The sequence below is a fragment of the Notolabrus celidotus genome, chromosome 1 (genome assembly GCF_009762535.1).
Source record: "Notolabrus celidotus isolate fNotCel1 chromosome 1, fNotCel1.pri, whole genome shotgun sequence".
NCBI lineage: Eukaryota > Metazoa > Chordata > Actinopteri > Labriformes > Labridae > Notolabrus > Notolabrus celidotus.
The window spans coordinates 6,773,331-6,789,483 of record NC_048272.1 but is presented as its reverse complement, the minus strand read 5'-3'; the positions used below and the strand labels follow the sequence as shown (position 1 = coordinate 6,789,483).

Genomic DNA, 16,153 nt, shown 5'->3' with positions numbered 1-16,153 from the left:
TATTTAAATGACTGTCTTACATTGTCACACATTCATATGGGCTTAGTCATTCAAATATTGACCCTACATACCTACATAGACTAGTTCCCCTCATTTTAAACCATAAGTTAGCTAGCCATCCCCTGTTTTAAAGGCAGCAATAAGGAGGGTATGAGGAACCACAGTGAGTGAATATGGGGGTGTTGAATCTGGATGAGTCAAAAAAGAGCAATGTGTTGCATTTATTACTCAGTAGAATAACATCATACCTCACTTGATTTCATCCTTTAAAGTTTTAACTGCCAGGGAGCCCTGGTTTCTTTAGACTGATGCATTTTGCTTTGTCCTGTATTGGATTTATATCTTGTGTCAATTTATAGGATTTGACAGATAGAGAGCATACAGCGATGCATACCATGGTTTGACCTGATTGACGTATTTGAGAATCTCCTAGGATGGATCAGAGCTGAATCAAGAGCAGCGGTCTGCTATTTAAAAAATAAAAGACTACAGAATCTCGTAATCGGCCAATCAGAGTCAGATTTTTAACAACTGTGAAATATAACTAAAACACCCACAGAGAGCATACACTTCAATGTGTCGTCACATCCTCATACTTTAATTCCCATACTTTAAAACCAGCTTGACTATAAAACATGGATACATTATCCAAAAGGCCACCTTCCTTAAAGGGGAAGGCGTAGCTGAATATATCACATAGAGGGCTATGAGAGTATTACATCTTACTTATACATACATACAATGTTTGTATTCATTACAAATGAAAGGTTTACAGTCATGAGATCACCGAAGCAGTGCCTTCATGAATGAGAGGAGGAGGGCAGAGATAAAGTGGGAGTAGCCAAAGACTCAGGGCCTCCTCCATTTTATAGCACAATAGGGCCTGAAGTGGTTCACCCCGATCCCTCCCCCTGTTTTTGCCACGTGGTATGTCCCAACCCAGTATTTAAATCCGGGAGCTTCAAGATTGTGTTGTTCATGGGCTGAAAACCGGTGTAATCAGGAAGCTGAGAAAGATAGAGGCAGAGAGAGAGTCAGAGGAGAGAAGAAAAGAAAAAGACTGCCTTTACAGTGCACTGGAGGCTGCGACAGTTACCACAGGAGGAGCAGAGAAAAGAAAAGAAGGGGAGGTTTTCTGTGTGATCCTGCTGTAAGAGCAGCAGAGCGAGTATCCTGTGTTTCTCCTCTGTCTCTCTTGCTGTCATTCGCTCTCTTCCACTGTGCCGACGGGGGAGGGTACAGCAACCGTCCCAGGCCTAGATACATGTCCCAGCATCCCTCAAGAGCTCAGACAAGGCCACTGCGACCGTCACGGACACTGAGAACAGGACAAGGCAGGGACACAGAGGTACTGTAACCTGTGCTGAGTTATGATGAACAGTAACACCGGCTGTACAGCCTGTTTATTATGATTTCTGTGCTGCTAGAAGTTTTAATAGTCATATGAGAAGCATTGTACTTATCACTCCAACATATACCGGCTCATAGTGACGGATGAGGTGCTAAGAAAAGGAATGTCTATGTGCTGGAATAAGCACAGCGTGCAGAGGACAGAAGGAGGAAATACAGAAATTAAAGTAGGAAGCATTAACAGATGGAAGAGATGTCAGGAATCTGGTGTGTCGCAATGATGCTGATATTTGAATTCTTCATATTTTCCATAGTTAATGGTGGCTGCAGTCAGTGAACATTTGGGGCATCAAGTCCCTGCTGCTGTGTGCTACTTCCTGCTTGATGCAGTAATAATACCCAATAGATTAATCAATGAGAGTGTGCTGACAAAAACAAAGCCTGTCACAAGTGTGCATTGAATCCGAGGAGGTTTGTAGCAGAGAAAGGTGCCAGTGAAGCTGCTGGAAAAAAATATGACACTCAAGATTACATCTGTATTCAGCACTTATTAGAGAATACAAATAGTGTACCCCACGGGGATCTCAGTAGTTGACGTCTGCCTAACCTACCCGGTGTGTTTGGTGTGATGTGACAGCAGTGACTTAACCTCTCTCACCTTAAGGCTGTGTACGTTATAGAAATATGTAATGTGGTATAAAAGGCCCTTACCAAGGTACAGATAACTATGTTGTTGGTTTTTATACAAGCTTGAAGTTATTTCTGTCTATCCAGCAGTCTTTTTTTACAGAGATGATGCCACAACTGTTAACAAAGTAGATTTTATTGCAGGCAGGTATCTCAGTCTGGAAAGGTCTTCTCCAATGTTTGTTCTCTTGTACCTAGCCTACTGAGTACGTATGTAATGTATTTTTGAGACCAAGACCCAAAGTGGAGGTTTATTCTCATCTGTGGTTGCTAAGGAACATCTGAAGCCCGTGTCATGTCTCTCCTTCCAGGAGACTAAAGTGAAACCTGTAAGACAAACTACGGTTTCTTAAAGTTATAGCAACAGTTAATATAAACAAACAGACTCAGAAACAAACCTATGAGATGCTTCACAAACTGACAGACACACCCATGAATAGTCTTCTTTTTCATCCCTTCTTCTTTTTTTTTAAGCTGTCAACAGTTTCTCACATTTAGAGATGCTCATGCACTCCAGCCAAGTGGCATCCCTAGCTGTACAAAATGTATTCTTCTTCACAAGTCCAATAAAATAAAGACAGACATTATTTATTCACTTGATTTATCTTATTAAATCTAAAAAAAACAGCTCTTATTGAATATTTAGCACTGAATATTGAATGCTGTTGAATGTTGAACCATATTGTTGACTTGAATTATTTGTTGTGATTAGCTGTGGCTACATTATCTTTAAAAAAAAAAACAACAACAAAAAAAATGGCACTAGATGGCAGAACCTGTGGCCAATCAACTTGAAGCACTAAATACTTGCTTGTGTTGTACGTCGCTTTGGAAAAAACCTTTTCCTAAATGAAATTGTAGAATTTTAGAATTGTAGAATTATTGATAATTATTCCCATTATCTGATATCAGAGCTTAAAGCCTCCACATTGTCTAACTTGCATTTTATTCATATTTTTGTCCACATGTCTTTCCATCTGCCTTCATTGAGATTTTAGAATGAACACAAGATGATAGTTCCTGAGTATGTGAATAATACATGTACAAACATATGGTTAGCTATAAACGTTAAATAGGCCAGGGCAGTATGTCAATGCGATCATTAATTGACATGATGAAAAATTGTACTGCAATGACACGACCATTAGTCGTGCACTTTGACAGGTGTATTTCAGAGGAGACCGACACTGGCATGTCTACCACCCAGTAAAAACTAAACCAAGTCTGCCACTTAGCTGTAATTATACTGACAGTTCAGGACACACCCCTGCAAACACATAAGGTAAACAAGAGAGCACAGGAGGAACAAGCATGGTTTGCTTAGCACACTAATTAATTTCTCCCTACAGCTAACATCATCTTCATCTCTGGGGAAAATAGACACACCTGTAAACATTTAATGCAAAATGAATGGCCCTTGCTTATGACAACTGGCTCCTGTCATGAAGGTGTGGAGCATTTATCCACACACAACAGCCATCACTTTACAACCCATCAATGCTGTCCTTTAGAAGACCATCAAAATTTTAGACAGGAAACCTCTCAACTTCCATTATTGCAATATAGTCAGGAAGTGTAATATTTTAAACATTGAACATTTTCAAGCCTACACTGACATCTGTCTGGTTTTTAAAGTTTTAAATGGGCTTGCCCCTCCATCATTGCTCAAATTTATAAAAAAAACAAAACATCACAATATGATAAATACTAGAGCACAAACTAGAGGGGACTCTGAGATGTAAAACCAAATTCAGCCAAATGGTTTTCTCACTTGATGCCCGTTCCTGAGGGTTTTGGCCTCACCTTCCATCCTGTTTTTATAATGTCACAAACGTTTTGTATGTAAAATCTGTTTGTATGTCAGTTCATGAGGTGTCCTGTTAACTGTTTTGTGAAGTCCTGTCATTTTAAAACTTGTTGTTTTATGTTTTATGTGAGTACCTGCCTTAGGACTACGGATGAAATTTAGCTATTGTGCTAATTCCAGCATATTTACAGTGAGACGCATTGTTGAAATGTTGATTAATGTGCATTGTCCTAATCAAATAAACTAAAATTAAATTAAATTAAACCATTACAGCTGCAGGATCTTGTACCAAGAATGAGCTCTGATATAAAGGGTAACTTTCAATCATCTGTTGCTTATTTAAGCAACGAAGAGCGATGGAGCCTGATTTTGTGGTAGTGTTCTGAAGACACAAAGTATGGGTCTGAGACTTGCACACCATGCTTTGACTAGATGGTTGAGTTGAGTGGCAACAAGTTAAATTCCATTCAAATGAGGATGTGCAGGGTTACTTGTAAAATCCTCATGTAACTTACCTTGGGTGTTGTAATTGTGGTTGTTTTTTCTCCGTTATTATAGCACTGAGAATAGATTTCTAATCACTTCTGTTTTCAGTGCAACATTAAGCTGACGATTTAGTGGTTTAATCAGAAAGCCTACACTTATTGCTTCATAGAGATGTTCATAAAATACATTAAAAGGAAATGTAGAAATTAAACTGGGAGATAACTGGCTCTGTGTTTATCTCCACAGTGGAAGGTGAATCTTTTGAATCCTATATCATGATGTTTAGAATCACAGCACTGGCAACTTTGGAAAGTTTAGGGCTTATGGGACTTGAAGTTTTGCTGCAAATTAAAAGTTAAAGTATAGTATTTATATTATTATGATGAAGGAATATGTACACACAGAGACCCTTTTATTTCTCATCTTGGGTACATGAGCTGCTCTGCTGCTGTTTTTCTAGGAGGGAGGGGGGGTATAAGACAGGCTGTGAAGAACGGTATTGATCCTCATAGAGCAGCAGAGGCAGCTCCACAGATTCAAGATGACTGTGTTTTGCGGGTTCAAAAAACAGGTGGGAAGTGTCCGTGGGCGATGTGCAGACTAAGGTCCAAGAGATGTGAGAGAAAGAAGAGATGGAAAGCTTTGTCAATAAAGCTCTGTGGTCAAAGACAATAACTTACAAAGACATCATGAAGATGGGAGGGTTGTGGCATTTTATTTTAAAATTGATTGGACACAACGATTGAGGTCAAGCTGGAGTCGTCTGGTTTTCTCAGCTAGCCTGCATTTTAAAACTTTCTGTCATGCAAGGCAAGGCAAGTTTATTTATAAAGCACCATTCATACATAGAGCAATTCAAAGTGCTTTACAGAGTTTAAAAACAAAAACCAGAACAGTAACAATCAACAAAAACATACAGCAAACATTAATATTTTATTTGCGGCCAGTTATGTTTGATCTACTCCACGATTAAAACTCTCTCTCTCTCTCTCTCTCTCTCTCTCTCTCTCTCTCTCTCTCTCTCTCTCTCTCCCTCTCTCTCTGCATAGTAAATAGCATTTGGTCTTTTTCTTTATTTAAATTAGGAGGGATCAGCCACTGCTCTGAAGTCCGTAACTTGCAGAGTCTTACTGTCCTGCCGGACGCAGAATCACAATCACAGTCACATTCTGGATATGTACTTAAGTTTGACATAAAAGAAGAGGCAAAGTGTTTGTGTCAAGGCTACCCAGAAATACTACCAAAATAGAAAAGGGGGGTGTTAGTGTTAGTCCCATGTTGATCCTCACTTCTTCTCAAATGAGTTGCACAGTCATTGGTCTCAAAGACCCACCCACAGTCTAAAGTTCTTTCTATGGTCAGCCCAAATATCAAAGACCTTTATCTTTATTGTCCCTGACATGACAGATATGACTGATATGTCAAGACAATCAGCCACTATTGTGTTCATTTACACATCTAGTTGGTGTTTAGATAGGTTACCTTTTAAATTAACCATTGACTGAACAAACTAAATGTTAGCAATGACTAATTAAAGGCTTTCCAAAAGTTTTCCAATCATAACTTGATTTCCCCCCAAATAGATGTAGCATAGTACAGACAGAGAACTGGCCTTTCAAATTTTGATTTGCATGCTTTCCTTTATTTTTCTCAGGTCTGCTGAGTTTCTTCCAGTCTTGTCTTGTATACTTTTAAAGATGTGTGTAGTAAATATGTTCTCCCCCCTGCCATGATGTCACGGAGATAAATAGAGTTGGGGTATGCTGGATTAGGAGTCAAGCGTGGAGGATTACATGGATACTATACTGGGGATGACTCTGTTCATGTTATCTGTTTGACCATGTGATAGTACACATGTCCTTATACCAACACACGTGTGTACTATACATACTATCTGGCATACATTAGTCAGGGTGATGTAACTTTATTGCAAGAAGCATGCGTGTCAAGGTATGGTGCAGATAAGACAAAAATGTATCTGAGATAGTTTACAGATGTTGAGTTCTTGTATCTGTCAAAATTATACCAACAGAAATGTCTCACATGCATCTGCCTTAAAAGTGTGGTGTTAGTTAAAATAATGTGCATACTAGCACTCTTATGTCCATGAGTATGTGATTGTCTGCAGGTGTTACATAGCCAAAAGTTGTGTGTATAATTCTAAAATGTACAACTTAGTGTCATGCGAGCATTGGTAGACTGTGGATAGTCACTCTCTGCTCATTTCTGCATTTCTACAGCCTCCAAGGCAGACAGCAGATGGCTCCGACTAATTGTGACAGGCCAGACACAGCACCAATAACACAACAATTACAAAGGAGAGTGAATGCACCACTCCCAAAGCAATAGGCTTATAATGAGTGGGTTAATGACTCTGAGTGTGTTGCAAATAACTGTGACACCTGTAAAAAATATACTTTTCTTAAACTTTTCCTCACTGTTGTTTTTGGAAAGCACCCACATTCAGTGACTCTGGTGTTTCTCAGAGACTCATGTATTCTTGGTTTATCACCTCGATTGTGTTGGGTTTTGGAGTGGAGCTGCCGTCATCTGTTTCCAGCAGCTCTCAAGTGGGGAAGGCCCCTCTGTGTCAAACTCAGGTGTGTGTGTGTGCGCGCACACACATGCCAGTGTGTCCATTTAAGTTAGGGAGTTTCAAGTGTGTACATGCCCATGTTTGATTGAAACAACACAGGATCTGCTGGTACAGCTGTCTTCCCCTAAGCCCTCTTCTGTTCTCGGACATATAACAAGGATTTTCAGGGTCTGTTACAGATTGTACCCTCGGACACTGACACCGGAGCTCCGTAGGTAATCATGGTTCATGGTTATGCCCTGTTTGCATGTGTTTCACTTCTGTTGAGTTGCAGCTAGTCTCTGTTTCTGAAGTCCTCAGCACAAAAGAAGATTCAAGTAACTAAAGAAAGAGAAGATTGCTCAATCGAAGACTTATCCAAAAGCTTATTTTTTTGAGTCGTCTTTAGTCGGCTGTATTTCTAACGTCACTTAAAATTAGGTGGTAAAAAACAGATCTATATCTGAGTAAACAAGTCTAAGCTGTAATACAGTCTGAGCCCAATTTGTGCCAAAATTATAGCTCTCCCCACTCAAACCATCACAGGTTATAATCTCTGGTGAGCCAAACTTAAATCCTTCTCTATTTTTATGCATGATTGTTCTACTTAGCCATGCTTGTTTTTGCATATTTGTCCGTGTTGTCAACACAGTAAACCACTGAGTTCTGTAGGCAAGGACTTTTGACATTGTATGCAGTTGGATGTATGCTTGAAGTAGTTATGTATTGTTGAGAAGTTGTTTTAAAGTTGTGTTAGGGTGTTTGAAGAGAAGTCTAATCAAGTGTAAACTCTTGTAAAGACTCTACATTGTAAATCTTAGTGTACTTCTTTTATACGTAAGACAGTTTGTATTAAATACAGTTCAGACAATATAGTTAAATTAATGTGAGACAAAAATGTGGCTTTTTATGTTTGTGCCACATGATGGTGGTTTGATGTTTAAAATGTGTCTGATATGTTGCTGTGTTTGTTCTCCGAAGTTACGTTTGAAGTTATTTTATTGATTTATCATTGCCTCCGCTTTGATGAGCACGCAACAGATTTCAAGATCTTGGTGAAACCATCTGTTTCTGTAACATTACTTATTAATCCTGTCTTTGTCTGTTACAGATCTGAGTGGTGCATTTGGGCCAAAACCCCTCAAGCCCCAGAGATCCCTCCCAGGGACCCCTGTTTCTATCACACACTACCCCATCGACCTGCGAACATCCATGGAGGAAAAATACAAAGAGATTGCCGAGGTAAGAATTCATAATTTGATTGTAATTCTTGACCGCTAAAACAGAAAAACACAATGAACTATGTTAGATTTTCAAGATACAGCGTATGTAAAAAAAAAAAAAACTTTATTTAAAAGTAAACGCAGCAGATTGTTTTGCGTAAGCTTCAGAGCCTGCCACATGTTCATAGGAGCATTGGAAATGTACCTGTTTACCTGTTGATGACACCATAAATATTTACAACCTCGCTTTGCCCCAGGAGCTGTTCACACGCAGCATGGCAGAGAGTGAGATGCGGAGTGCTCCCTATGAGTTCCCCGAGGAGAGTCCCATCGAGCAGCTAGAGGAGCGACGGCACCGCCTGGAGAGGCAGATCAGCCAGGACATTAAGTGAGGAAATGCAAACATGCCAAACAAACAAAAGCCAGTTAGATACACTCATTACAATTCAACAGACAGACGCACAGCTCAGCCCTGCCCCCACTCTCTAAACACAGTTCTGCTTTCTTCCATGCACACATGCTTATCAGCTGCCAACATGCCAGTTTGTGGGCTAACCCCAGCAATCAGCTAACTGGGCGAGCCAGCAGTGCACGCCTGTGCTGGTGTTGTGTTTTGATGGTAACACAACACCTTCAAGCCCCTGTAATAAATCAGTGTATCTACTAACTTAAGATGTTCTATTTTTTCAAACTCCTTGATAACTTAATACCTACATGCTTTGGGTGTAAATTCATGAGTGTGTGTTTGACAGAGTGCTTGTTTGAGTGTGTGCCTGTGCGTATATTTGGTCTATCCCTTCGTGTGCTTAACTTCTCACTACCTCTGCCTATTTGCCCACACCCAACCACTCGCCTTGCCCACGCTATCCTGTGCCGCTGCTGCTCCCCCCAAGGCTTGAGCCAGAGATCTTGCTCCGCGCCAAACAGGACTTCATGAAAATCGACAGTGCTCCAGATCTAGAGTGAGTGAGCCCTGCTTCACTTTATATGAATGATTTGTGTTTCAGAACTCTTTTATTAAATAAATAAATAAAGCACTATTTTGCTTGCTTTTTCTCTCAGTAATTTGCCTTACAACAGCATATCTAAATTTAAAGCATATCGATATATACCAGTGTCTACAGTATTTAGGGACTCAGGACTTGTGTGAGTACTTTTCAACAGAATCACTGACAGACTTCATTAGCCTCTTAACGATGGAATACATCTTCCCCCTGCTGGTGACATGATACATAAACAAATGTGCACCTTTTGTGTTTGATTTTCAATCTGAAAGTCTTGAATTGACTTTTTTGCACATTTAATCAAGCTTTACATGACTTGTTGTTTGCTGAGTTATCACTTCCTGTCCTCTTGGTAATACAAGTTTCAGTTCTGGACATTGCAAAGCTCTGATGGTTGAAATTTACTCTCTATACAATTTATATAAGATGTTGTCTTATGTCTATTATAAAGAACCACCTTTTTTATCGAGTGTTGCTTTAAGTAAAAGGTTGTGAAAACTATCTCAACCGATATTAAGAAAATACATTATTGATTTTCAAAGCTGCCCTGACAGCTTTTATAACCAAAAACATCTCCATTCTCTTCTCCCTTTTTTACATCTCTACAACTCCTCCTGCTAATATATATGTTTTTAATCGCTGCAATCCTCTTTCCCCTCGACTCTGCTGACCTTTCTCTTGTTGTAAATCCCCTTTTCTCTCTCTGTACCCTTTTAAGGCTGTTAAAGGAGAAGAGTGTGGACACTGTTGATGATGGCTTTCTGGAGAGAGAAATGCCTATGGAGAAGGAGTATCAGCGGGTCTCTATTTCTGGAGAGGAGAAGTGTGGGGTGAGGAGCTTCTTTCTCATGATCCTAATCATGTTCAATAAAATTCCACCCATTTGAACTCAGTCCACACCTCCTTTTGTAACTGTCTTTGTCCTCCTTTCTTAGGTGCCCTTCACTGACCTGGTAGATGCTGCAAAGTGTGTGGTGAAGGCTTTATTCATACGGGAGAAGTACATGAAACGATCTATGCAAAGCTTTTGTAAGACCACAGCTCAGACCCTGCTGGAACTTGGGATGAAGCCTCTGGAGCTGAGAGTGTACGAGGATATACCAGAGACCCCTGTAGATGCTGGTATGAGCAGCGCACAACAAACACATATTCTTTTATGGATTGTAAACATTTGTAGTATGAAAGTGGATGTGGGGACGAACAGGATCACGTGGAAGAACAACACATTCATCAGTCAAACTGGGAATCAAAGTTTTTGGTTTGATTTGACAGAAAAGGCTGCTGTGCCTCAAACGGGAGGAGTAAGACCAAGCTTCATGCTTTGAAACAACTTTGTAGAGTTATAAAACCCTTTTCCTATTAAATACACAGGCTCCAGGCTTTTCAGAGTTCCTCAGACTGGGCATCATGGGCAGGGGGTAAAATTGAAGCCTAATCCAGCAGTGGTGTAGCAGTAATTCATTATCATTTTCAAGCAAAAATATCTGGTAATGTCAAGACTTTCTCTTTGTATCTTTGTGTGGAAGGAAGTTGAACATCTTTTCTCATTTTCTTGAAACAATAAATTAAGTAAGAGGATTACAAGCTGTTTCAGCTCTCTGGGCTTTTGGCTCTTCAATCACAGCCAAGGGGTTCCCAGGGGTTACAAAACATATTGCCTCTTCAAACCTGTCCACTATGAACAACCTGAACTAGTGTGCAAAGCCACTGAACCATATCATGTACAAGAAAAAACTCCCTCAATAGGTGTTTCAAAATACTCTGATTTATCAGTATCATTATCATTTAAAATTCAAATCTAGATCAAATGCAAAAGCAGTTATGACCAAGTAACAGAATGTAATGAAAATACCTTCAATCTGTTGATATTGTCTGAGAAGTTTCTCTGTCATTGTATCTTTTAATGATTATTTTGATTGCATAGGTGGTGTAACTCATTCATATCATTTTCCTGTTTCCCCAGATGCCCCTGTCCACCCACCTGTTTCAGAGACACACCCCTACGACAACCAGGACCCCAAGAGTATGCCACCAGACACTGGACATGGTTGCAAAATGGTGGATGGAGTAGTCCATGTCTACACAAAGAAAACCAACATGGACAAGTATGTGCTTAGGTGTTTGAACTACGTGCTTAGGTGTTTGAACTTGAGGAACCAGGGTAAAAATTTAGGTCAGGGGTAGATAATCTCCCCCCTGAAAACCCCCTGCTTGGGGGGTAGTACTTTTCAAAGGTCTGTTGTACGTAATGGTGTTTGTGGAGTTTACACAGTTGTTGAAACACAGAGGGAGTTCCTGGGAATGCATACTAGTTTAGTTTTTCATTAAGATTTAAAAATATTATTTAATGTAATTTTTTTTCTCCAGTTCCGGGGAAAGTAGTTCTGGGGGCTAAAAGACCCCGGAACTCTTGGTGAAAATGCACCTTTTGTACCAGAACAACTACACACTGAAAAAAGTTCCTGTTGTTCAACTGTTCAACTGCTTTTGTCTTTTTCAGGAGTTCCGAACTGGACCTCCCCTATCCTGACCTGAAGGAATATATCGCTGACATGAATGTTATGATGGCACTCATTATAAATGGGCCAGTGTGAGTGTTACGTCCATGCTGACATTCTACAAGTGTGGTGTTTTTTTTAGCTCAGTGTGTATTTTAAAAGACATGTCTGCATTTACAGGAAATCCTTCTGCTACCGCCGCCTGCAGTACCTGAGCTCTAAATTCCAGATGCACATCCTCCTGAATGAGATGAAGGAGTTGGCAGCTCAGAAGAAAGTACCACACAGAGACTTCTACAACATACGAAAGGCAAGAGCTCACATGTGATATGTACATTTTGACGTTTAAATAACAGTCTTGAGATAAAATCCTTTTTCAGACAGACTGAGATCATTAGTCCATGTCCACCTCTCACATATTGTGCTACGTCTTAATTTCAGGTGGACACACACATACATGCATCATCCTGCATGAATCAGAAGCACCTGCTGCGATTCATCAAGAGAGCCATGAAGAAATACCCCGGGGAGATCGTTCACATTGAGCGAGGCCACGGTCAGACCCTGAAGGACGTGTTTGAGAACATGAATTTGACGGCCTTTGATCTGAGCGTAGACACTTTGGACATGCACGCCGTAAGTCTTATGAGAGTCTCTACAGATGAATGCAATACATTTGGTAGAAATGAGGGGAAGTTACAGTTATTTGACCAAGTCACCACCAGAGTATGTCGAGTCTTGAAATACAACTTGAAGCAGAGCACAGAGGGGATGAGGAGAGCCCTCCTTCTTGCTAAAGTTTACCAGGCATCTCTTTTGCAAACTATCCATTGGTCCTTTATTTTCCCCCATGTGAGCTTAGACCAAGCGGCAACGTCCGATCTAAAAATATGAGTCCAATGCGGAAGTGTTAAAAACTACAGTTCATCGAGGATCCGCTTGAGGCTGGCTCAGGAAGTACCGGAAACCACGTGCACACAAATTCAAAAAAGCCGATCTTTATAGCAGAAATAAACATGTTTACAGCCTGGTTCAAAAGACGAGTGTAGTCTGGATAGCTCATTTCTCGATCGGCACATACTGTACGGGGGGTGAGTTTTTTTCCAACGCAGCACTTTCAAAGATATTGAGATTACGAGTCTTACAATGAGAGGCACAGCTGACTTGACTGACAGGCGGGAACACTATAGCTGTTGGCTAGGAGGCTCAAAGCCCGCCTCTTTACGTAACAATCGCTCAACAGCAGCAATATGGCTGCCGCCGTCGATTGGCCTCAAAACAGCGCTTCAGAAACAGATGAGTGACGTCACGGATCCTACGTCCATATTTTATTCAGTCTATGGGCTAGACACAATAAAACTGTGAGATTATTTGCTGTAAGTGTGAAGGATCCAGAGAATGATGTTTGAACTATAGGTACACTGGTCAGTTTAAATTTTCCATCACTCAACGTGTCGGTTGTTGTGATGAGGTTATATTTTATAAGTGCAAAGTTGGACACTTAATTATGTAATTACTAAGTAATGCTACATTCAGGTCAATGTGCCCATCTGTTGTTGCTTGTTGGGCTTGAGTTGGACATGTTATGCTTTCAACTTATGATTTTGAGCATGCAGTAACATTGAGGTTATTCAGGAGAACTTTCTGGACTGTATCAGTCATTGTTTTAGATTTTTACATTTATAGAAGAAATGCAAGTGCATAAAGTAAACTATTTTTCCATTTCCATGTTGATAAGAGTTTTAAAAAACTTGAAATGTTTCTTTAAAGTACACTGAGAAAAAGTCAATAAAAATCAATACAAATTGGACAAATAATTATGCTCTATGAGGTGTTATTGATCATCTTCTGTTCAAACATGGGATCTATCCTAAAGAACATTTTCTTTTTTGTCACTATTTTTATTGAGTTTTACATTTTTTAAAGATGTAGAGAGTGCGAAAAGAACCAAAATAAATATTAAATTCAATAAAAATATCAAACTAACAACAAACACAGCACACACTGTAAACAGAGACAGATCATGAATACAACAAATAAATCTATACCTCCTATAAAAAAAAAAGTACACTGAGAAGAGATTTTAAGAAAATGCGTGATTCAATTGTGATTCTTTACAAGTTAACTATGAACAATCATACCATTAATTATTATTTTTTTTTTAATGAATCATTTGAAAGCAGTATAAATTCAAAGGAGGTTTGACTTTGTTTTGTTTACTTTTTAGGACCGCAACACGTTCCACCGGTTTGACAAATTCAACGCAAAGTACAACCCCATCGGAGAATCCATCCTCAGAGAGATCTTCATCAAGACTGACAACCACATCGAAGGAAAATACTTTGCACACATAATCAAGGTGGGAAATCATCCATATGCCTCATCTAAGAAATCAATAACATAAAGAAACTTATATATTAATATCTCTCATTTATCCAGGAGGTGATGTATGACTTGGAGGAGAGTAAATATCAGAACTCCGAGCTACGTCTGTCCATCTACGGTCGCTCCAGAGACGAGTGGGATAAGCTGGCTCAGTGGGCTGTTAAACATCGAGTGTACTCTGACAACGTGCGCTGGCTTATCCAGGTGCCCCGCCTGTTGTAAGTACTGCACCTGCTTGCTTTACCTTAAAATAGAGATATGCATCTTTTATAAATAGAAACTAAAACCGTCTACTGGACAAGTGTAAACATAGATAAAAGCTTCTTGTCTCTACAATGAAACCTACATTTGGAATGAGCGAGTCAGACTTTTACTTCAATTAAAATTACCTCCCCAGTGATGTGTACCACACAAAGAAGCAGCTGGCTAATTTCCAGGAGATGTTGGAGAATATCTTCATGCCTCTGTTTGAGGCCACAATCAACCCAGCCAGTCATCCCGAGCTGCACCTCTTCCTGGAGCATGTGAGTGTCACTTCACACTAAATACAAGCTTAACATGATGTTTCACACTTAAACAGAGTGTGACGTGGTCTGTTGTTGTGTGTGTTTAATGGTAGGTGGTGGGCTTTGACAGCGTGGACGATGAGTCTAAGCCTGAGCATCACATTTTCAACTTAGACAGCCCACTGCCAGTCAACTGGACAGAAGAAGACAACCCACCCTACTCCTACTACCTCTACTACACCTACGCCAACATGACTGTGCTCAACCACCTGCGACGGTAGGCACCTGCCTGATACCCTAAACTTATTATTTTACATAAAATCATAACATACATTTTGATGTTTTTTTTTTTTTCTTACTTTTGAAACCTCTTATCTTATTCAGGCGGCGAGGCCTCCATACATTTGTGCTTCGACCTCACTGTGGGGAGGCGGGGCCGATCCACCACCTGGTGTCAGGTTTCATGTTGTCAGAGAACATCTCCCACGGGCTGCTGCTCAGAAAGGTCAGGACACAGCAGACTGGATTGTGTCCAGAATACTGTTATGAACGTGTCTGTCTCACTGCCTCATTTTTACAAATGCTGCTTGTGTGATTTTCCTAAAACGTTACAAAACTGACCTTGCTAAACATGTAAAATATACCATATTATGAAATTTACCCTTTTTACAGGCCTAGTGTATAGATGGCTGAGTGCTGTTTAGCATAGAAAGGGTGACCGCATTAACACGATCTATTTTTAGTACGGCGGTGCTGAACTGGCCCAATTATAGTTGGTGAAGCAGAAAGATGGTAAAAATCCATAGATCCATAAAAGCAAATCACTGTGCTGTCCTCTAAATAAGCCGTTGATAATAATAGCCGTTGATAATAATAGCCATTGAAATAAAGCCATGATTCAAACTAAACTCCCACTCTCTCTCTCTCTCTCTCTCTCTCTCTCTCTCTCTCTCTCTCTCTCTCTCTCTCTCTCTCTCTCTCTCTCTCTCTCTCTCTCTCTCTCTCTCTCTCTCTCTCTCTCTATCACTCTCTCTATCACTCTCTCTCCCTCTCTCTCCATCAGGCTCCAGTGCTGCAGTATCTCTACTATCTGGCTCAAATTGGTATCGCCATGTCACCCCTGAGTAACAACAGCCTGTTCCTCAGTTACCATCGCAACCCGCTGCCAGAGTACCTGTCCAGAGGCCTCATGGTCTCTCTGTCCACTGATGATCCGCTTCAGTTCCACTTCACCAAGGTCTGTATGGACGCACACACTGCCTGTGTTTCACACTTAAACTCCAAAGAATATAAGTGACGGAGCTGAGGTTACATTTTTGTTTTTGTTTTATGTGTGTTTGTTGATTTTGTTATGTCCCAGGAGCCTCTGATGGAGGAGTACAGCATTGCCACCCAGGTGTGGAAACTAAGCTCTTGTGACATGTGTGAGCTGTCGAGAAACAGTGTCCTCATGAGTGGATTTTCACACAAGGTAAACAACTTATTTGTATGTTTAATCAGGTGATATACTGTGGTTTATCTCATATATGTTATTGTCTATATTATTCTCTGTTGTGTCCCCCAGACTCTCCAGTAGTAGGCAGTAACTTTGAATGCAAAAATGCATCTAATCTGAACTTCCCACTCATGTCT

The 16,153-nt window shown here is 40.2% G+C and overlaps 1 protein-coding gene across 3 annotated transcripts in view; it reads left to right on the top strand.

Annotated features, from left to right (window-relative positions):
• The window catches only part of LOC117818349 (AMP deaminase 2-like), a 34,482-nt gene that overhangs the window by 15,214 nt on the left and 3,115 nt on the right, over window positions 1-16,153 (top strand). Inside the window, exons 1-17 of one of the 3 annotated variants that reach the window (XM_034691205.1) lie at window positions 969-1,348; window positions 8,017-8,147; window positions 8,386-8,516; window positions 9,022-9,090; window positions 9,851-9,962; window positions 10,068-10,254; window positions 11,096-11,237; window positions 11,633-11,722; window positions 11,811-11,940; window positions 12,072-12,266; window positions 13,858-13,989; window positions 14,070-14,233; window positions 14,413-14,539; window positions 14,635-14,798; window positions 14,906-15,026; window positions 15,585-15,758; window positions 15,882-15,992. In XM_034691205.1, the coding sequence (XP_034547096.1) occupies window positions 8,118-8,147; window positions 8,386-8,516; window positions 9,022-9,090; window positions 9,851-9,962; window positions 10,068-10,254; window positions 11,096-11,237; window positions 11,633-11,722; window positions 11,811-11,940; window positions 12,072-12,266; window positions 13,858-13,989; window positions 14,070-14,233; window positions 14,413-14,539; window positions 14,635-14,798; window positions 14,906-15,026; window positions 15,585-15,758; window positions 15,882-15,992 (2,079 nt within the window). In that variant the 5' untranslated portion in view covers window positions 969-1,348; window positions 8,017-8,117. Of the gene's footprint in view, window positions 1-968; window positions 1,349-8,016; window positions 8,148-8,385; window positions 8,517-9,021; window positions 9,091-9,850; window positions 9,963-10,067; window positions 10,255-11,095; window positions 11,238-11,632; window positions 11,723-11,810; window positions 11,941-12,071; window positions 12,267-13,857; window positions 13,990-14,069; window positions 14,234-14,412; window positions 14,540-14,634; window positions 14,799-14,905; window positions 15,027-15,584; window positions 15,759-15,881; window positions 15,993-16,153 lie in introns of those variants that run through there. The other 2 variants (XM_034691187.1, XM_034691197.1) reach the window with 2 other exon arrangements.